The following is a 23,036-nucleotide window of genomic DNA, read 5'->3' as shown; positions in this document are numbered from 1 at the left end:
GAAGGAACGATGAATGGAGCCTTTTACCAGGAGATACTTGAGAGGAATCTGCTGCCATCCACCAGGATGATGAAGATGAGACGTGGGTGGAGCTTCCAACAGGACAATGATCCAAAGCATACAACAAAGAAAACTCAACTGCTTTCAGAGAATAAAATCAAGGTGTTAGAATGGCCCAGTCAATCATCTGACTTGAATCCAACTGAACAAGATTTAAAGACAATATGTTTAGAAGAATGGGCCAAAATCACACCTGAATACTGCGACCCATTAATTTCTTCATACAGGAAACGTCTTGAAGATGTCCTTACAAACAAATGCTTCTCCACTAAGTATTAAATACATTTCAGTTTTAGTGTTCAATACTTTTTTTCCTGTGTCGTTCCTCTTTGTTACACATAACTTCATTTATGGACTTTAATGTTGTGAATTATTTATATTTCCGGATTTCTTGAGTTAATACTGATGTCTGGTGAAAATTTCATGTGAATAGCCTCATTGGAAATATATTTACTGAAAAATTTTTTTGGGACACGTCCAATCCTTATTTCCCCCTCTGTATGTACAGATTCCCACTTACCCATAATGTACTGAATCAAAGCCAAGACATGATTGATAAATTAACCAAGCTTATCATTAAATTTTTTTCATTATGCACTTTCCTATGCAGAGATGATAACACCATCTGTACATGCCATGGCAAAATATATATTGTAAAAAGAAACAGATGATTAAAGATGCACATTAAATATCATCCACACCTCCTTCCCAAGTATGAAGTCTGGGTGCTGAGCAGGAAAGTGATTTTCAAGTGGCTATAAAAATGTTTTCTGTTTTTAGCTTGTCCTTTTGCCTATTTTTACAAATAACAACGTGTACCAGAGCCAGAAACCACATAAGATGGTGTGTGATGATTCAGACATGTAGTATGCATGATGCTAACCTGGGAGATATAAGCCTGCCTACAAGTGCAAAAGTAAAGCAGCATACCTCAGACACTAAACATGTCTATGCAGACTGGTATAAGAGGAAAATTTGTGTACATGTTATTTTTGGCTGCGTGACTTTTATTTTTGGACTGAGAACTGAAAGCAAAGTTACAAACGCCAGTCGCAGTTCTGCAAACACAGTGACTAACAAACACATAAGTATTTGTGACGGCTGGACTTTGACGTCAGCGTCACATCACCCCATTATTCACTGCATGACTGGGTGAGTGGGAGATGAGCTATTCATGGTAATAAGAGCTTTCGGTCTTTCTCTCTTCTTGTCTGTCTCCTTCTAGGACTCACCCTGTTTCAGAGTGTGCTCCTGCAGTAATGCCTCCATGGCTTCATCTTCGGCGATGTCTAATGGTACATCGCCATCACAGTTCACCAAGCTTAGAGATGCGCCCTCCTGCAACAAGTATCTAACACACACACACACACACACACACACACACACACACACACACACGTCAATAAAAAATATATTCATCTACTCCAGCACCACATCTGTGCTTAATTCATGTTTATTATAGCCTAATGTGCATTTGTGCACTATATTATAAAGCTGTATAATGGCTTAGATTTATCACAATTATTCATTTCATCTAAGAACAAAATACTTTCATTGCACCATATCACTGTATTATTTTCAATCAAAAGAAATCGACTTGCTCATCACAGGGCAGCGTAACACACTTGGAGGAAAGCGCTATTAACTCTCTTCCACATACATAAGCTCATAGACGCCTGTGATTGGCTAGTGTCGTGGTGATTGACAGAGAAGGGAGAGCATATGCCACCCCTCCCACCCAGACAGCATAGCCAGCTTTTCCCACGGTCACAGATGGCTGTGATTGCTGGGATTCGGATGATAGAGCTTTAGAAATCACACGTTTCTTTTACATTTGTTTATTATAAGCTTTCCTTCCTTCAGCAATTAATGCAAATCAAGCAAACTTTAAAAAAAAAAAAAAAAAAAAAAACCACACAACACAGATTTTCCACAGATTTGAGCCAAGACGTGCCATGTGACGTCATCACAACGCGCAATCACATGTGTCGAACATGAGTACAGCTAAAAGGTCTCATTTACCAACAAACATCACTGCAAAAGGCAGCGTAAAACAATTTCATGCAATTGCAATTCCTCCAATTCAAGTAGTTTTTCCGCAAAAAAACATGAAAAAAGCCGCAGCAAAGTTGAAGATTTTCGGCCCCAACAATCACAATAATAATAATAAAAAACCCTCCATGAAATCCTGTATGGACTGTTCAGGTTTGTACATCATTGAACCAGCGGTAGGATTTGAGTTAGGGACTTGGGCTCAAGTTTCGCTTGTTATCGACAAATCAGAAAGCACAAAGTCCTCTGTCCCTTAACTTGATGGAAAACTTACTGACAAAACGTCTCCTCACAGGAAAGCTCACTGTATCACTGATTATACAATGCATGTTTTCTTAAATGTTAACATATAGAAACGATACCATGTTCATGTAAACCTGTGGTTTGAATTACAGCTGGTAATGTCATGGATGTGCTGTGGAAAACTTAAATCAACCTTTTGGCCAATCGAGAATTCAACAGTGCTAATTAGCTTCCTGAGAACACAGCACTGTTTACAGTTTCACTACAGGGAAGCTTATGATTTAATAGAAACTGACATCTAACTTTATCCAAAACACTCAGCAATATTGCAAATCAATTAAGTTTACTGAGGGAGCCAAAAATAATAATCATTATTAAAGGTCAGACACTCGCTGTTACGCAACACTATATAAAAGCACATACTCAGCGATTTCTATGTTCCCACAGGAAGCTGCTACGTGAAGCGGGGTCCAGCCCTCGTTGTCCACCTGGTTTACGTTAGCACCTTGAGACAGGAGGAAGGCCACCACCTCGATACTACCATCGATGCAGGCCTGAGGGACATCACACAAACTCTGTATGAGTAGCTGCGTTGAAATGAACACATCTGATTAAAGAGACAACAACATTTTCACAACCTTCCACATACCCCAAATGCAGTCGCTAGACCAAGTCATGTTTGTAGATAAGAAATGTAGCGAACACATAATGAAAGTCAATCGTGGCTAAAAACATTTCCATAAACCACTTCAGTAATGTTACACAGACCTACCAATCTGGTTTATGATAAAGAGAAACTGAACACATGTGCGTCGTGGTTCTCTCGTGAACGTACGTCTGAGATCTGTGCAGAAGTGAAGATGTTTTGTGAATAAAGACTTATCTGTAGTTTTTTCCGCACACACAAAGCATTCATATCGCTTCATAAAATTGGGATTAAACCACTGGAGTCACATGGATTACTTTTACGATGTCTTTATGAACTTTTTGGTGCTTGAAAGTTTTGGTTACTTGGACTGTATATGGAGGAACAGAAATCTCCCAGGTTTCATTAAAAACGTCTTAATTTGTGTTCCGAAGAAGAACGAAAGTCTTACGGGTTTGGAACGACACGAGGGTGAGCAATTGATGACAGAATTTTCATTTTTGGGTGAACTATCCCTTTAATGTTAACAAAACGCTAGCACATAGTTTATAACCTGGCTTTGTTGATAGCTAGTATGTTTTTCTCTCCTCAGCGACAGTATCTAATGTTTAGCTGGATGCTGATTTTAGTTAGCTAGCTTGAAAAAAAAAAAGATATGTAGGTAAACCTTCAAAACATTTCAATAAAAGTGGGTTCTTTTGACCTAGTTTAAGTTAAATGAAGCCAGGCAGCAAGTTAAAAATGCTATCTTTTTCAAATGATCTGCTTAGTACAAAAACGAATGTACTGATATTCCGACCTGAACACGGTCAAACTTCAAACACTGCCATTTCATTCACTAGATAAACATGGAGTTTGTGATTTTTTTTTTTAAATCTAAGCTTTGCTAGCATTAGCATACATATATGTTCATGCTAAACATTACCAAATCTCAATCATCTCTAATGGAGCTAAAGCAAGACTTGAGCTGTAACTGATATACAAACTAAACTTCCTATTGTATGACTTTGGACTACATTTGCATAAATCACATCCAGATTTAGTTGGAGAAAATAAGGGCTGTCACAAAGTTCCCAAAATTCTGACTTGGAATTTTCCACTCTGAGGTTGGTGTGAACATTTTCCCCAGGTGGTACAGTAATTATGCTTTTCCGTATATGATGTGAATACAACATTAGTGTTCGCTAGTTCTTGCATACAAGCAATCACAATCCTTTTTGGGTCAAATGTGAAAACACCAAAAACGACCATAAAATGAGAAACAGTTATAGAACAGAGATGAAGACATTCGTTGCAGATTGGTAGTGGTAATGGCTAATACTTAAGTGCTTGGACCCCAGAAACAAAATGTCACACTGATGATTCTAGCACCTGGTGCAGTGCTGTGATTCCGTCAGCGTTGGAACAGTTGACCACGTCCTGTCGAGAAGTTTTGTCGTCATCGCTTATGACTTGCACCTCCTTCAGCATCTCCTTCGCCTCCTCCAGGTCACCACTGGCGCAGATGGCCAGGAACTCCGCTGTCCTCTCGAATCGAACACGCCTCCTGAAACACACATAATGACAGCTTGATTGGTTTCTCAAGATCCTCTTTAATCTTGGTGTATTATAGCGCAGTGACCGGCAACAATCGGTGTTCTACTGTTTTAAGCCCAAATCAACCAGGACAGTGAGTGATAGAAACAGAAATTTATATTCTACGGGAGTTTATCTATATAATATTTCTCTCTCATTTCTAAGAGATACAAGATATTTATAATGATAAGTATTTAATAAGGAGAAAAACATGTAAGTATTATACAATTATTTTTTTTAACGTTTTACAATTTTAAAGATTCAGCACAAAATTTAGAGACTCGATTGATTTTAATCTGAGTTTTTGTTATAAATATCTGAAAAATAAAAGAAGTATATGAAGAACAAGAGGGCCTGATGATGCTTTTTGTCAATATCAACAACAATAAACAATTTAACATCATAAAGGTAGAAAAATTCAAAATGATTCAGTTGAAACATTATTTTAACATAATTTCCATAATTGTTATATATAAAAAAAGCTTTAAAAGAATATCATGAAAATGAAAAACGTATATCCAACATCATTTATTACAATATCGATTTTCATATCATTAAATTGCCCATGAACAATATTAACGACGACACTAGTGCTGGACGATATATCGATATCGTGATAAATGATTACGCGATACACTTTTCTGAGATATCGTTGGTATGGTGATGTATTTTTTAAAAAAAAAATGTTTTTATGAATGGATGCCGTTGATTCGTCGTAATTTTGTGAACGCCTAGGAGCGCTGCAATTTAGCATCAAAGTACGCTTGTATGAGTTATCATTCAAAAATACACAGAAAAAGCATTGTTCTTCTTGCCAAAGAAACGGGGAAATTTAGGAGAGTGTTTTGAACTATCTTAACTATATTAATGAACACATATTGAAGCCCCGCCCACTACCCCTCATCTCACATGCTCTGGACTCATGGCAGCTCCCTTGCTTCTGTCGAGGTAAATTGAGAATATTTTAAAGTTCATTAATGTGAAACAAAGTCGGTCAGTGTATGTTCGAGCTAACATTCGACAAGTATAATTACAGTCGGTTAACTACATTCAGTCCATACAGGAGTTTGCAATTTGCAGAATTATTTGTGCTTTTTTGCAGTAAACAACTTGAATTGGAAACTGAAATTGTCTTTCGCACTGATGTTTGTTGGTAAATGAGACCTTTTAGCTGTACTCATGTTGGATGCACGTAAATTGAAGACGGCTTTGGCCGAATGTGCGTTGTGATGATGTCACATGACGCGTCTTGGATCAAAACCGTGGAAAATCGGCTGTAATTTTGAAAAATTCCAAGCTCCTCAGAATATTAGAGAGTTTCCTTGATTTTGCGTTCATTTCTGCGATCGCAAAATTGCTAAACCCTGGAAGGACTGTATATTTATTACGAACGCCACTGCAAAACTTCAACCCGAAACACAAAGGTGGCATCACTAATAAAAAAAAAAAAGGGGAGAGCGGAGAGGAGGATGAACATTATGACCCAAAGAGATTATATAGGCCACAATGAAGTTTCAAATTTAGCCCAGCACTGCAACAGAAAATCTGTGAAATGTCAACCATGTGGTGAGACAACCTGTAACAATTTGTAAAAGAACTGTATCAAAATGTACTGCATTAATCTATCCTTGAGGTGTTTTATTTTGAGGGGGATCAGTAACTGATCAACTGAAGTTAAGCAATTCTCACATTTCTACCAAACCTGCTAATACCAGCAATCATCGCATACATGTTATACTATAAACCGTCCCCTTTTTGCGCATCATATATTCTCACTAGGGGCTAAACGGCTGCAAGGGTTAAAAACTAGAATCATCCTTCATGCTGACTTACCGTACTATTTTACAAACCGACTTAATTTATTATATTTTTCCTTTAAATAATAAGATTACTGAAAATTAAAATGCCTGGCATGTAGAAGATTTTGGATGATCTACACTTTCATCACTATATTTGCCTTTTAGCTCCAGTGCAAAATAAAAAAAAAAAGAAAAAGCAAATGTCACAGACTAAACATGGCTTGGCTGAGTCACTATGTTTTGTGTAAGTGGAAAATTGTATAAGATTCATTGGAACAGAGTGACAGAGAGGTATGGAGGTGAAAAGAGAAAGAGCGAGAGGAAAAACCACACACAGCACCAAAGGAATGTTCATTTGATAAGGTAAAAAAAGAAAAAAGAAAAGAGGCCTGTGTGACAGGAATCTGATTTTATCAAGAAAAAGACACGGGAATCGATTAAATCGTGACACATTCAGTTTTGAATCGGTGGTGCCATGTCACAAACATTTGGACCAGTTCATAATCTGGGAATCTTTAGGAACTGAGATAGGTGTGACAAATATTACCTTACTGTCCAATAATAATTTCCTTAACTGAATGATACATTTTATCTTTAAAGCCATGATCAGGGTAGTTAAAAGAAATGCATAACTCTTACAGTACACATTCTTTAACATTCCGTATACTGAGTCATACCTAATGCATGGTTTTTCACTTCACTGTCCCTGAAACACTGAAACCTTGTCCGTCTTTTTTCTTTGGGTTGTGCTTTATCTTTTCCGCTGCCTAATCTTGCATTAAGAGCTTGTTAAGGCTTGCTCTGTACATTTCTGGAGTAGTAGACATGCCCCCCACCCCAGTCCCTTCATTCAGCATTTCAATTTGTTGTGGTAGTTATTCTGAGTGAATAAGCAGATTAGTTGTCATAGTAACAGTGCCAGTCCAATCAAATTTACACCAAAATTACCCCAAATGTCACTGATCAACAAAAACATTGGTTATTCTTTTCACAAATACATTCCCTATACGACCAAACATTTGTGGACACCTGACCATCACCTTCCTCAAACTGTTGCCACAAAGTTGGAAACACAGAATTATCTAGAATGTGTTTGCATGTTGTAGTATTACAATTTCCCTTTAGTGGAACTAAAAAACCCAAACCTGTTTCAGCATGACAGTGCTCCTGTGGACAAAGTAATCTCCATGAAGACATGGTCTGCCAAGGTTGGAGTGGATGAACTCGGGTGCCCTGCACAGGGCCATGACCTCAGCCACACTGAACACCTTTACCGAAACGCTGACTGTACCCCAGGCTTCCTCACACATCAGTGCCTGACCTCACTAATGCTCTTGTGGCTGAATGAGCAGAAACCCCCATGGCCACGCTCCAAAATCCCAAAGACTTGCCAGAAGAGTGGAGGTTATTATAACAGCAAAGGGAGGGGGCTAAATCTGGAATGGGATGTTCAACAATCACATATGGGTATGATATCAGGGACTGGCCATAATAACTACACACCTATCCATTGCTGCGGCAATAATTATGAAGCTTGATCCACGCAGAGGTGTAAAGAAACCTTCCTGGAAGATTACACAAGTGTATTCTTCCCCCATGCACACTGAAGAGGATCGATAGAGAGGCAACAATGTCTCCAAGGATGACAGGTGGTGAGAGATTTTGGAGTCACAGGGTCTCCAAATCTACAGCCTGTCGCCAACAAACTATTTGGGAGGCGTTCCAGAAGAAAAACTTTGCTTTCATCTAACCACTAAATTAAGCGCATGAAGTTTGACTGGAACCAGGATCTATGGTCAGCTGAGACAAAAGTATGGTGAAGCATCTGCGATACTGTGGGGGTGTTTTTCCTCCAAACGCATGATATCATGGACTCCACAAAGTACCAGGAGATTTTCAAAATGAAAATCTGGCTGCCTCTGCCAAGAAGTTACAACTGACTCATGGTTGGATTGTCCAGAACATAAAATGGTGCACTGACCACAAAATCAAGGTTTTTGACATGGCCACCCCAGACAACTGATCTAAACCCAATTAGGGTGAGCTGAAGAGGAGAGTTTACATGAGAAAACCTAGAACTCTGGAGAGATTATATGATTGAAGAGTGAGCTCAGATTCTGTATTTACACCCTGAGTAGGTCTCCAGTCTATCGCAGTGCACCACGGACAAAAACACATTCAGACCAAGGGGCAATTTAGTGTAGGCAATCTACCAACTGGCAAGTTTTTGGGAGGTGGAAAGAAACCAGAGAACCTATGTGGACATGGGGCGTACGTGTGAAAAGCCATAAAGACAGTATTCCAAGCTCAGGATCGAGCCAGTGATCCTGGAGCTGTGTGGATTCAATGCTATTTGCTAGACCACAAATTGTTAATAGATTTTTAAAATTCATTATATAAATTTTCATACAACCCCAATTCCGAAAAAGTTGGAACAGTATGGAAAATAAAAAGAGTCATTTGAAAATTCAATTCACCCTGTACTATATTGAAAACACATTATTTGATGTTTTACTTTGTGAATTTAATTTATTTTTTAAAATATACACTCGTTTCAAATCTAATGACTGCAATACACTCCAAAAAAGTTGGGACAGTCGACTGTTTACCACTGTGTAACATCACCTTTTCATTTAATAACACTTATTAAGCGTTTATGCACTGAAGACAAGAGTTGGTTAAGTTTAGCAAGCAGAATTCCCCCCCCCATTCATCCATTATACATTTCTTCAGCTGCGCAACTGTACGGGGCCTTCGTTGCCTTATTTTGCGATTCATAATGCGCCACACATTCTCAATCGGAGACAGGTCAGGACTGCAGGCAGGCCATGCTAGCACCCGCACTCTCTGCTTACGCAACCATGCGCTTGACTGTGGTTTGGCGTTGTCCTTCTCTGGATGGCAGCATATGTAGCTCCAAAATGTGTACTAATGTGTATTAATGGTGCCCTCACAGATGTGCAAGTTACCCATGCCATGGGCATGCCACACCATGGGCACAACCATGACAGATGATGGCTTTTGGACCTGACACTGATAACAGCTTGGACGGTCCTTTTTCTCTTTGGCACGGAGAACACGACGGTTGTTTTGTCCAAAAACTATTTGAAATGTTGACTCACCGGACCACAAAACACGATTCCACTGTGCTACTGTCCATCTCAGATGAGACCGAGCCCAGATAAGTCGGCGGCGCTTCTGGACAGTGTTGATGTATGGCTTCTGCTTTGCATCATAAAGCCTTAACTTGCATCTGTGGATGCAGCGGCGAATGGTGTTGAGTGACAAAGGTTTACAAAGTATTCCTGAGCCCACGTCAGGATCTCCATTACAGACTCATGACGGTTTTTTATACAGTGATGTCTGAGGGATCAGAGATCATGCTCATTCAGAAGTGGTTTTCGGCCTTGCCCTTTATGCATCGAGATTTGACCGGATTCCTTGAATATTTTAATTATATTGTGCACTGTAGAAGGTGAAATACCCAAAATCCTACCGATTTGTCTTTGGGGAAGGTTGTTCTCAAAGTGTTGGATTATTCGCTGATGCATCTGTTGGCAGATTGATGAGCCTCGACCCATCCTTGCTCTTGAAGGACTAGGCCTTTTTTGGAGGCTCCTTATATACTATGATTAGACGATTGCCTCACCTGTTTCACATCATCTCCTTATTTCAACTTGTCACATCACTATTAGTCCTAAATGGCCCTTGTCTCAACTTTTTTGGAACGTGTTGCATGTATCAATTTCAAAATAAACGTAAACCTTAAAAAAAAAAACTGCAGTTGATTAAGCAAAACATAAAAAACCTTGTCTTTATACAGTTTTTGATTACATACAAGTCAAAGTACATTTACAAATCACTCCTCTTTGTTTTTATTAGCATTTTCCATACAGTCCCACCTTTTTCAGAATTGGGATTGTACAATAAGTGTTTAATTCTCGATTCTGATTGGCCAGAAGCTGTTGCTTGAATTTCTAATACAGTCGCTTTGACAACAGTGCCAGCTGCAAATCACAGATTTATATCCAGGGGCTCACATATTAAAGTTATTGTTTCCGTTATTCTAACATACTCTTTCACAGGGACTTGTCTGGCGAACACATCACACGTTCTAAGTGTTTTAATCTTTACATATGACAAGGTGTGCTTTGTAATGTTCTGCTTGAATACTCTTTGCTATAGTTCATTACGTTATACTATAGTCAGGGTTTTAAAACGTTGTCCCATGTGCCTCTTGTTAATGGCTTTTGATTCCACCTGGTGATGTGTTTTGTTTTGAAACAGGAAGTGGGGACGTGTTGAATTGCTAGACAGATCTACAGAACAGCCAGTCGCCACAGAGGTACGTCTCGACAGAAGCTTAGAGAGCTAGCTAAACACGAAGAACAGTACAGAGTTTAGGGAGAGTGTTCTTACAAATGTCGATGTTAACGAGGACGATCTGGTAGATGAGACGTTTTTGGAGTAACATCGTACATCTCTGACTTGAGGTCTACTGTCAGCGGTGTCGATGGTGATGAAGAGCGGCAGGGTCATCTCCGGGAGACATCTAATGTACCCGAGTGGTAGGCTTATAGCTAAATGGCTATGGTTAGTTAAATAATACACTACTCTAAAAAGATATTACTTACTCTTACTGATGTACAGTGCATAAAGACAGAATCACGTTCCTGATCAGCTTGAGGAAGCGATACTCCGTAAGCATGTACAACACTCTTCTAAAACATTATATCATAGCGAACCACCATCTTGCACAAATTCCTCCCTCTTCAAAACGAATAAAATCCAACCATTTTTTTCCTCAACCAAAGGAGGGCTGGAAAAAGGAATAGTGTGTGTGTGTGGGGGGGGACAAAAAAACACTGACAAACCATGTTTGCTGCTAATGAGCTGCTACTGTAGAGCAAGACACACACCTCAGGGTGGGACGTAACCGTTCTAGAGAGTATTTAATTGGACTAACACAAAACTAGGACAGTTTGAGTCATCAGAAGAAATGAGTCGTTTATCAGGAAGTGATTAACGAGAGATCAGATTCATGATCCATAATTGCATTAATTCATTTCTAAGGGACAGGTACATAAGTAGATATGCGATTTCAGGGCCACTGTAACAGTTGTTAGAGCATGGAGAAGGGTTCTCCAGGACCAGGGTTGGGAACCTGTCACCAAACACCTTCTATAGTGGACGTGACTGATTGACAGCTGTCCACCTTAGTCCTCCTAACACATGCTGAATTGAGTACATCTGGAAATCTGAGTTTATGACAAGTCAGACTGAGTATTATAGACAACTAAGGTTTAAAACAGAAGCCAAAGAGCAAGTGAAAGCTGTTCCTGTTCTACCTGCTGCATTGCACTGGAGCTGCTTTATGACTTCCGACTGTGATGAGTAAGAAACGTAGCTATTGAGCAACACTGAAAAGGCGTGGTTGGTTTACAATAAAAGTGATTACAACCTTATTATTTATTTATGTAGTCGTATTTTTAGTTTTTAAAAAGAAGTCACCTTCGTTTGACGTGTTGCCGACCAGGTCGGTGTACGTCTGAGTCCTGTACTCTCTCTCCATCTTCCCGGCCATCCTCCTCTTCATCCCGCCAGCGTCTCCGTGGCGCGGCCGGCTGTTTGTCTGTAGACGAGCCGTTCCAGCGCTTTATCTGCTCCCGACGCTGAACTTTCGCCGCGTCGCCCATTCTCCCAAAAAAATACTCACTTTAAAAAAAAAAAAAACAGGGAAAATATTCACACGGACACACCCTCCATTGGAGATGTTTACATGTCGCGAGCTAGCTAGCTGGCTAACTGAGCTACTTCCTTATTCAAAATTGCTTGGAGGAAGTTACTCACGGCAAGCGCGCGAGCGTTCTTTACAAACCAACGCGTTTCAACGGAATCCTTAAATATCAGCCTAAACAACTTCTAATGCTGTACTAACATTGTCTGTACTCCTCGACTAAATAAGAAGGCGACTGGGGAGGGGGAAAAAAGACAGGTTTAGGGACAACGACTTGACATCGCGCCTGTCAAACACTGTCAAAAATAAATAAATAAATAAAACAAATCAAAATATGGCGTTTCTCTTCCGCGCTGCTAGACGGCGCTCGAGGCAGGTACTTCCGGTGAAGTACTTCCGGTTGGTTTTGACAACAGAAATTAAGCGGCGGAAGCTAATAGGGTTACAGTGAAGGCGAGTTGCTGGATTTTTGAGTTTGTTGTAAAAAAATAAATAAATAAATAAATAAACAAGTCAAAATGTCGGACGACAGGATCGAGAGATCAGATGGGAAGGTAGTTAAGATGGAAGTTGATTACAGCGCTACTGTGGACCAGCGACTGCCCGAGTGCGAGAAAATGGTCAAAGTAAGTGAGTGAGTTGAATGAACGGAGATGTGCGGCTGAGTCATGATGCAGCAACACCGCTTATTAGCGCACCTAGCTGGCTCACTTTTCCTCACTTTAAACGTCTTACTTATTCCGGTTTAATGTAAACAAGAGCACAAATACGTATTAGAGTTCAATTCTCCTATATTATGGCGGTTTTATGGTTGTACAGTAGTTTAAACTAGCGTTAATGTGCTCGAGCTAGCTAAGTCTGCTTGTTAGCAAGCCGAATAGACTCACACCCGTAGTGTTTGCAGTGTATCAGAGGAAATAAAACCCGAATTTATTTATACTGTTTTTAAAAATAATAACAAATTTATCTCATTAACCAACAACGAGCGAAATCTCTCCGATGTTTGCGTGAGTTTTTAACATATATATATATATATATATATTTTTTAACATTCTCACACAGTCATCTTTAAATCCATGTCTAAATATCCACAAAGCTCCCGTGTATTAGGTAATGAAGAAAACAACCAGTGACGTGCTGTTATAGGAAAATAATGAACGACAGGATGGTGTGATGAAGTGTGCAAATCCGTTAATGAACACCACCTCATACTTTTTAACTGTTACATTGAATGTTGTGGGACATGTTAGTTCCTGTTATCACTTACAGTATAGTAGCTATAAACACTCTTTCACAGTTGTATATAAGGACAAAAACAAACAATAACAAAAAAAAACCCACCCAAATTCTTCTTTTTGGAAAACTTACCGTGTCTGTGTAAGTTGTTAGTAGGGTTGGACGATATATCGATATAATATCGATATCATGATAAATGATTACATGATGCATTTTTCTGAGATATTGTTGGTATGGTGATGTATTTTTTTAAAAATGTTTTTAATAATTACTGAATGGATGCCGTTTATTTAATGTAATTTTAAAAAAAAAACAAGAACTTCATCTTGTTTTTTTTTGTCTTTGTAGGCATTAAAGAAAAGTATCGTCAAACTCGATTAGAGTTTTTTGTTTGTTTGTTTTACTCCTGTTTTACAGACAGTTTGTTAGCTAAATTATATATCATGATACACATCGTGTGTCATAGAAATGTCCTTAAGTATCGCATTTATGATATTTTTGTCATATCGCCCAGCCTTAGTTGTTAGTATATAGTGGCACAACGTACAGCATTTTATGCACGTTAACGTATAACACTTTATGGAGTGTGTTATCTCACTTATACCACAGCTTTTTGCCAATGATTAGGATGTTAATTGATTGATTAATGCACATTTTAATGGTTTATCGATAGATTTAATGTTGTGGAAGTTGTGTGGAAGTTCTTGTTCGCACCTGTATTATAGTTGCGCTAAATTCGACTGCTTCTCTCTCAAAAAAACACAGCCTGTCATTTTCCAGAGAAACTGGAGCTGGGAAGCTTTGACAGTTACAAAATGCGTACAACCTAGGCTCCTTCTATAAATATTGAATAAATGTCTCCGCATCAATGATGATGCATTATACTTTAAGTAGCAACGTGTTTTAAAATCCGTTTATTCGTCGTCTGTCTTCGGTTATGTGCAGCGTTCGTCGTACAAGTCCCCGCGTATGAGCTGTTACTATAGAAACAATAAAGTACCAGAACGAGCACATTTAATATTAACCTATCGTTCATGTTACAGATGGAACTACTTTCTGAGCCGTGCTGGTATAGAAAAATCATGCACGCCTTCTGACCAATCCGATTCGAGCTTTTGACCATTTAACTGTGTTCCTCTGACCAATCAGAGTTGAGAATAACGACAGTACACATTATCTGCGTAATTGCCTTTTATGCTATTATAGACTAATACAGAAAACGATATCGTCAAGTCTGCATGACATTTCTGTGAGTATCCACCTCAAACTACAGTTCATCAGTAAAGATTGCAGTTGAGACAGGGGTCCATTTAGCAGGTTGAAGTGTTACCTCAGGTCAAACTGAACACCCCCCCCAAAAAAAAAAACAACAAAACCAAACCACGTGTATAAACTTTTGTCGCATGCTGCAATGCATAATCTTACTCGAGCCACTTTCTGCAGTTTTGTGTGCAAAATTACTGTTACACCGCGTTCTTTAATCCTCTGTGTGAATTGTTTTTGTGTGCAGGAAGGCCGACTTCAGGAAGCTGTCGAGAGCCTTCTGTCTCTGGAGAAGCAGACCAGGACGGTCAGTCTGAGTATTCTATAATTTCGTCTGATTTACGTGGGGTCATTGTTGCAAACATGCACACAGAATAAGCCTTTTTATTAGCATTTGGATTTCTTTCCAGGCTTCGGACATGGTGTCCACATCCAGGATCTTGGTGGCCATCGTTCAGATGTGCTATGAGGCAAAAGACTGGGACGCGCTCAACGAGAACATCATGCTGTTATCGAAGAGGAGGAGTCAGCTGAAGCAGGTGAGATTATACAGTCCATACAGGATTTCGCGGAGTTTTTTTGTGTGGTTGTTGTGGCCAAAAATGCTTGATTTTTTTTTTCCTCAGCTTTTTTCAAAATTTGTGTGGTTTTTTGCACTTTTTATTTATTTATTTATTTTTGCAGCAAACTATTTGAATTGGCGAAATTGCAATTCCAGCTAAATTGTTTTGTGCGTTCTTTGGCTGTGATGTTTGTTGGTAAATAAGACGTTTTAGCTGTACTCATGTTCAACGCACGTGAATCGAAGAGGGCTTTGACTGATTGAGCATTGCGATGCTGTCACATGACATTTTTTGGACAAATCTGCAATAATTTAGAAAAATTGCAAACTCTTCAGAATATTGTGGAGCTTGCTTGATTTTGCGTTCATTTCTGCGATCTGCGAAATCCCGGGTGGGACTGATTTATATAATGCTCTGTGTACACATTCACAACCGCATACAAGCTTCACTCAGGAGAATTAATTTAATGAACAAATATAAATTATTTATTTATTTATTTTATTATTGGACTTTTGTTAATAAATTTTATGTTCAAATGGTATTCCCTAATACAAGTAGAAAGTATCCTCGCTAAGCACTATAAATAAAAATACAACAAGAAAGACGCTGTTATTGTTCTCTCGTAACAGTTTGTGTATCTGTTATGCAACACGGAAGTGCTTGAGTGAGCGTGGTATCTTTGCAGGCTGTGGCCAAGATGGTGCAGGAGTGTTACAAATACGTGGATGCTTTTAGTGACCTGACCATCAAACTGAGGCTCATCGACACCCTCAGAACCGTTACCGCCGGAAAGGTCAGTTCTCCAGCCATCTCCAATTTAAAAATGATCTTGATCTGTAATCGAGACACTCATGCTCCTGTGATCCAAATCACTGCTGATCTGAGTGACGCTGTTGGTCTCATTCACTGCCTAATGCCTCTTCTTTGTGTTATCCCATGAAGATTTATGTTGAGATCGAGCGCGCAAGACTCACTAAGATGCTGGCCAACATTAAAGAGCAGAGCGGTGAGATTAAAGAGGCCGCGTCCATTCTGCAGGAGCTGCAGGTGAGTTTTTGTTCTTTCGGTCATGCTGCTCGTCTTGGCAATTCTTGTAATCAAAGCTTTATTAGTCAACAGTTAACCTCAACCAGCCAGCTTACAGGCCATATCACTCATAGAAAAGTTTTGTTTTAGGTCAACTGGACATTATTCATTTCAAACCTCCTATTAGACCAGTTCCAATAGTATTATGATTGTGTATACATAAAATGATTGGCACTACCCCTGATATTTATTCAGCAGGAGGCTGCTTGAGACAGCAAGATTTTGAGAAATGTTTGTGTTAACAAGGTGAAGTGTATATTTGTTTGTGTGTATATATGTATATATATATATTTAATACATACATGCCTACACATCCTGCAGCCTTATGTAACATGTATACCTTCTACTGGATAACAGTAAGTTTGTGAAGATGGCCAGACATTAAACCTTGTGTCTTGGATGGAGCTGAATATTGGCATGTTTTATATTTTATTTAGAGTTCTATTAGCAGCGAAATGTTACTACGAGTGAGGTGAAGTAATAGAGTGTGCATACACTTGTATTATAAAATTTTTTTCCATTGCCTGCTAACTTTTTACCAATATACTCAAAAGTTTGTGGACACTTGACTGAAATGTTTCTCATGATCTTACAAAATCTTTTTATCTGAAGGTGTATGATTTAAATGTTTGAAATCGGTGTTGTAGACAGAAATATAATTGTGCCAACATGTTAATTTTCTAATGAAATAAATAAATATCTTATTTACAAAAAAATATATATTTTTAATGGATGACTTGGAGAGAAATATTCCGAAAAGCGGCCAATAAGAGTCCAGCATACAGTAGGTGTGAACTCCTTTAATACTGTTTAAAAAGCATCTCGGGGAGATTCCTCAAGAAATCGGTTGAGAAAATGCCAAGAATGCATTTCTGGCAATTCTAGGCAAAAAGGGGGTCTACTTTGAAGCTGCAAAAATAGTAAATTATTTTGATTTACTTTGAATTTTTTTAATTATACATAATTCCCATAGTTCCACTTGTGTTACTCCAGAGTTTTGGTGACTTTATTATTATTATTATTATTATTATTATTATTATTCCTATATGTGGAAAAAAAATAAAATAAATAATGAGTGTTTCTAAACTTTTGACCGGTAGTGTAATTGTTTACACTATATAATCATTAATCAGTTAACCATTAACATTCCCAGTATTCAGTATTTCCTTAAAATCCCCATGAACTCAAAATGTAAGTTTCGTGAAGTTTTAGTATGAATATGTTCGCCTTAAGGTTATCTGTAAGCCAGTGTGCTCCAAAACAATCACAAAATTTGCATTTAGAAGATATATAGAAGATTTATAAAATTGACAGTCTCTCTCTCTACCACCAATACAGATCAACTATTTTGATGCACTCAGCTTCTCATCAGATTTTCTGTCCAAACAAATGCTCTCTAGAGTGCCGTCCCCAACATGCCGAAGTTGCCGTTGTTGAGCGAGAGAAATCATATCAGCAGCCGTGGGTCGTAAATACGTCTTTGACTCTTCAAACGTGTGCTTTTTTATTCAGTTTTCCAACTGTCAGTTGGTTAAGAAGGAAATGACTTGAATTCGTTCACTTCAAGACTTCACTGGGGACTATAAGTTAAAGTTAGCACACACAGGTCTAAGAGTAGACGCAACACCTTAACATCATTTTGTTTTAGGTAGGATCTGGAGTAGCACTCTTCAAGGTATTCTCAATATAAACGCTTTCCCTTCGTCCTGCAGGTGGAAACGTACGGCTCCATGGAGAAGAAAGAGAAGGTGGAGTTCATCTTGGAGCAGATGAGGCTGTGCATAGCCGTTAAAGACTACATCCGCACTCAGATCATCAGCAAGAAGATCAACACCAAGTTCTTTCAGGAGGAAGGCACCGAGGTGAGAGCTGAGGTTAAACTGGCACCAGCCTGCAGGTTCACGCCGTTCTTGATCTTTATTTGAACACCTGCGAGATTACAGCAAGGCGTGAAACTGAAGAGCGGTTCATTTATTTAAAAATATTTATTTCCAGAAATTCAATCAACCAACACTCTTATTTAGGTATTTAGTTATTAAATATTAGGTCACTAATTCAATACAATATCCCTGAGATTTATGAGACAATTTGTCATGGCATTAGAATTTTCCACTGTTTTTCTGTATGGATCGGTGGTCTCACTCTTTGCGAGAAAGTCTTGAATGTGAAGGCCTGATTTGTTCACTTCTGACCAGTCAAATTGAAAATAAAGACCAACGTCTTTATTTGCTGTGCTGGCTGTTTTGCTCACTGAAATCCTCCAATGCTAAATTCATTTTGCTCACCGTTTTTGCTCCTCCAGGTACTCCGGTTTCGTCCCCCAGTCCAAAGGCATGCGTTGTATGCTGATTGGCATTTCCAAATTGTCCGCAGTGTGTGAATGGGTGTGCGATTGTGGCCTTAGATAGTGTTGTTGGTTTGTCATATTGTGAATATTTGAATCTCGTTTCATGACTTTATAATAACCATATTGTAATATTTTTCTTTGAGAGTTATTCATTATTATTTCTTTTTAAGTTGAAGCGTTCTGACCGGTCTCCTTGTGCTGTTCTTAGGAGTCTAAGCTGAAGTACTACAATCTGATGATTCAAGTGGACCAGCATGAAGGCTCTTACCTCTCCATATGCAAACACTACCGGGCCATTTACGACACTCCATGCATCCTAGAGGACGGCTCCAAGTGGCAGCAGGTAATTCATTAAAGCTGCAATTTCATAGACTGGAAAACCAGCAACTAGCATAATTTAACTGTAAAGTATGACATGGTAATTATGTGGATGAATAAAGACAACGGAAAATAAGCAAGAGATGATTTTATGTAGCTTTAATCTTCATGATAATGTCTCTGGAGATTAAATATCATGCTTGTGCACTCGGCAAAAATGCAGCAAGGCTTTATCTAACATTTTGCCTATGAGCTGTGGTGTTCTCTGTTCAGCTGCATTTGGATCCCATTATTCATCTTATATTTGTCTTTTCTTTGCTGAATATTTTGAATGGATCCCCCCCCCCCCCCACAGAAGTCTAATCTTTCTTTTCTAATTTGCGTGTTGTGTTCCAGGCCCTGAAAAGTGTGGTTCTCTACGTGGTTCTGGCTCCGTATGACAACGAACAGTCTGATCTGGTCCATCGGATCAGCGCAGACAAAAAACTGGAAGAAATCCCTAAATATAAGTAAGTGAGGCATTAGAGAGCTTCTGGGAAATTATTCTGTTTCTCAAACATGGGAACTGCAAACAAGTCTGTCCTCAGTTTAGTCCTTGAGAATGATAAGGCAATCATTTCTGACCAAACCTGTTCTGTCTTCTAATGGTGCATTCGACTTGCCTCGGAAATGGGAAGTCGGAGCTCGGAATGACGTCACTTTTGCCCAACAAAATGCCAGTTATATCTGTGATGAGTGATGTATATTTTCCTCCTCAAAACAGTGAACTGTATAGTGTTCTGGAAAGTGTTATCGTTTTAACAAGCAAATATGTCCGACTACTGATTAATCTTAAGCAAATGTAAGATTAATATAAGAAGTGCTACTTTGTTTACTGTTGATGCTGTGAGCAGCCTTGTTGATTCTACATCACTTGCTGAACTCTTGAGTTGAGGAAATCATCCAGAGTTCTCCGGATAGTAATTCTGAGTTTTCTGTATTGTTTGTACTTTTCTACTCAGTGGTAAGAAATGGTGACTTGCGTTCGAATGCAGCAGCTGGCTAAAACGAAACAAAGTCTGATCTCTCAATCTTTCCTGTTCTCTATCCCCCCCAGGGATTTCCTGAAACAGTTCACTACCATGGAGCTGATGCGCTGGTCCTCCCTGGTGGAGGATTATGGGAAGGAGCTGCGCGAGGGCTCTCCTGATAGTCCTGCCACTGACGTCTTCACCTACAATGAGGAGGGAGAGAAGAGATGGCAGGACCTGAAAAACAGAGTGGTAGAGCATGTAAGTTGTTCAAAAAATGAGCATGACTGTACTGTATTTTTTGCACTATGAGTGTATAATCTATCTATTACTATGAGCCTAAAATCAATATAGACTTTTCTTAATCAACATTTTTCTTTTATATATGCATTAACGATTACAATTAATTACGCTTGATTAATAAGGAATAAAACAGCTTGTGACCCGCTACAACATAGTGGCGTGATGCCATTGCCTCACTGAAATTGATTATTTTCTAATACCAGCATTTACTGAAGTGTTTTATTCCTGATAGACAACAACAATTACAATCTTTATCCATCAACGACCTGGAGGACAAAAAAACATGGCTTCTAGTCTGGAAAATATTATTATAATTTATATTATTATAATATTATACTTTTCCTCATCCCAATAATAACTATCTGCTGTTTTCGGTCTCTTTTAGAACATAAGAATTATGGCCAAGTATTACACGAGAATCACAATGAAGAGGATGGCTGGACTTCTCGACCTTTCCATTGATGTGAGTTCTGTTTTGTGTTGTCAACCCCCCCCCCCAAACCCTTTTTTGTGGAAAACTACTTGAATTGGCGAAATCTAATAATAAAAGGAAGTGTTATTTAACAAAGACATACTTAGTTGTTGATATGGTGATGTTTTCTGTAAGGAAATGTTTGTTTAGCTTTTTTGGAAGTAAGTAAGTAAATTTTTATTTATATAGCACATTTAAACACAGCAAAGCTGACCAAAGTGCTGAACAGAGTAAGAAAAGGTTTCAAAGAAAACCAAATAGAGACAGACAATAAAAAAAATCGTATAAATTAGATTATAACGCCTGGGAGAAGAGATACGCTTTCAGCATCTTTTTAAAAATGATAATTGAGGGTGCAAGTCGGATGTCCAGTGGCAACTGATTCCATAAGCAAGGGACGGCAACTGAAAAAGCTCTATCCCCCTTAGTTTTTAAACGGGATCGAGGGACATACAAAAGAAACTTATCAGAAGATCTTTCAAAATCTGCTGGATGAATGTGGTGTAAGAAGATCTTTGAGATAAGGAGCTTGATCATTAAGAGTTTTAAAGACAAACAACAGAATCTTAAACCGGATCCTAAAATGGACCAGGAGCCGATGGAGCGATGCTGAAATTGGGGTGATATGATCATATTTCTTTACCTTGGTCAGCAGCCTTGCAGCTGCATTTTGAACCACGTGGAGATGAGCAAGAGATGACTGATGAACACCCAAGTACAATGAATTACAATAGTCTAAATGTGACGTGATGATAAGCATAAATAACCTTCTCCAAATCTTGGAAAGACAAAAATGTTTTAAGTTTAGAAATAATCCATAATCGATTAAAAGCTAGTCTTAACGACTGAATTTATTTGCTTGGTTAAGCATAATTCTGAGACCAGGATGATACCAAGGATCCTAACCTGGGAAGAAATTGAGGTGAAATAATTACGAAGCTCTTTAATGAGACCATCAATCTCGGGGGACCAAAAACAGTTATTTGGAATATTATGGAAGGAGTCTCTAGTGTCAGTGCTTTGTAAAAACAAACAAACAAAAAATAATAAGAATTGAGATAAAGCTGTAACTATAAGTTTTCTGCTATGGGGAAAGTCTTCAGGACAGAGAGCTTTGCGGTATCTCGCTAACATGAGCTGTAATTTTTTTTTATGTTCTTCAATGGAGGAAAATTAAAGGCTGGTGAGGGAACGATTTGTTTATAGCTGCTTATAACGTTAAATGTAACTATAAACGGATGAAAAGTAAAATGTGTCGTTCTTAATAAAAATGAATAAAAATCTCTTGGCGTGTGCATCACACCAACCTGTCATTGATTATTTTCTTAAAACAGCACAATGTGTTTTTATATTAATTAAGGAATGATGCATCATACTTTTTATCTATTCATATCTGTTGTATTCCTTACAAATTAAATGAGGAGGGAAAATATATTTTCCCATGCCTCACTCTATCTTCTCCTACAAGCCCGATAAATACTAGACTAGAACTCATGCGGTGCTTTCCTGTTCATACCTGTTCGTTCTTTAGGAGTCTGAGGAGTTCCTGTCCAACTTGGTGGTGAACAAGACCATCTATGCCAAAGTGGACCGGCTGGCAGGCATCATCAACTTCCAGAGGCCCAAAGATCCCAATGATCTGCTGAACGACTGGTCCCACAAACTCAACTCTCTCATGTCCCTCGTCAACAAAACAACACATCTCATCGCCAAGGAGGAGATGATCCACAACCTGCAGTAGCCACAGTCTTCAGCTCGGGATCAGATTACATGGCTGGTTCAACTGGACAGAATTACTTTTTTGCCGAAAAATCCCCCAACATGTTTAGTTATAAGCCCTCGTCAGTAAAGACGATGATGTCAGTGCTTCATTCACACATCATCTGGATGTTGTTTAATTGATATTGGCTTTGTTGTTCAGATGGTCTGGACTCACTGTAAATGTGCTGATGTAGAGGCAGCAAACAAATCTGATCTCGGACGTTTGGTTTACCGAGTGCAGATTAAACCAGGTTCACGGCCTTGGTACACGAATAATATTCTGTTTGGAAAATGGCAAAAATCTGCAATTGCTGTATACAACTGTTGATCCATGCTTGATAACATTTGAGTGTTTTGCAAAGTACACATTAAATCTTTCTTTTGAAGACAGTGTTTCTTTTATTTCGTAGTAAGTTAATAAAAAAAAATCTTCTTTATATAAATAACTTGCATGTTAACATTTACACTGGTCTGAGATAACGTTAAAACCACTGACAGGTGAAGTGAATAACATTTGATTATCTGGTTACAGCGGCACCTGGCACAGGGTGAGATATATTAGGCA

General features: G+C 38.7%; 2 protein-coding genes across 5 annotated transcripts in view; one reads left to right on the top strand and one right to left on the bottom strand.

The window, feature by feature from the left end:
* Window positions 1-12,565, bottom strand: part of ppp1r12c (protein phosphatase 1, regulatory subunit 12C) — a 45,578-nt gene extending 33,013 nt beyond the window's left edge. For all 4 annotated transcript variants that reach the window (XM_053637393.1, XM_053637395.1, XM_053637396.1 and 1 more), the window contains exons 1-4: window positions 11,887-12,565; window positions 4,373-4,547; window positions 2,779-2,909; window positions 1,293-1,411 (exon numbers count right to left, since the gene is read on the bottom strand). In XM_053637393.1, coding sequence (XP_053493368.1) covers window positions 1,293-1,411; window positions 2,779-2,909; window positions 4,373-4,547; window positions 11,887-12,071 — 610 coding nt within the window. In that variant the 5' untranslated portion in view covers window positions 12,072-12,565. The remainder of the gene's footprint in view (window positions 1-1,292; window positions 1,412-2,778; window positions 2,910-4,372; window positions 4,548-11,886) is intronic.
* Window positions 12,497-22,857, top strand: psmd12 (proteasome 26S subunit, non-ATPase 12). The gene is made up of 11 exons (XM_053637398.1): window positions 12,497-12,738; window positions 14,859-14,918; window positions 15,022-15,150; window positions 15,860-15,967; window positions 16,117-16,221; window positions 17,973-18,122; window positions 18,816-18,950; window positions 19,322-19,434; window positions 20,022-20,196; window positions 20,624-20,701; window positions 22,242-22,857. Exons 1-11 carry the CDS (start codon window positions 12,631-12,633, stop codon window positions 22,449-22,451), a joined length of 1,371 nt encoding a protein of 456 aa, XP_053493373.1. The 5' UTR covers window positions 12,497-12,630; the 3' UTR covers window positions 22,452-22,857.
* Window positions 22,858-23,036: the final 179 nt, after the last annotated feature.

The sequence above is a fragment of the Ictalurus furcatus genome, chromosome 12 (genome assembly GCF_023375685.1).
Source record: "Ictalurus furcatus strain D&B chromosome 12, Billie_1.0, whole genome shotgun sequence".
Lineage (NCBI taxonomy): Eukaryota > Metazoa > Chordata > Actinopteri > Siluriformes > Ictaluridae > Ictalurus > Ictalurus furcatus.
Note: the sequence above shows the minus strand (reverse complement) of the source record. Positions and strands in the feature narration are given on the sequence as shown.

Coding starts and splice junctions, on each gene's coding strand:
- psmd12 (XM_053637398.1), top strand. CDS start 12,631: ATGTCGGACGACAGGATCGAGAGATCAGATGGGAAGGTAGTTAAGATG. Junction 15,151..15,859: donor GGAGGAGTCAGCTGAAGCAG/GTGAGATTATAC, acceptor GTATCTTTGCAG/GCTGTGGCCAAGATGGTGCA. Junction 18,951..19,321: donor ACGGCTCCAAGTGGCAGCAG/GTAATTCATTAA, acceptor GTTGTGTTCCAG/GCCCTGAAAAGTGTGGTTCT.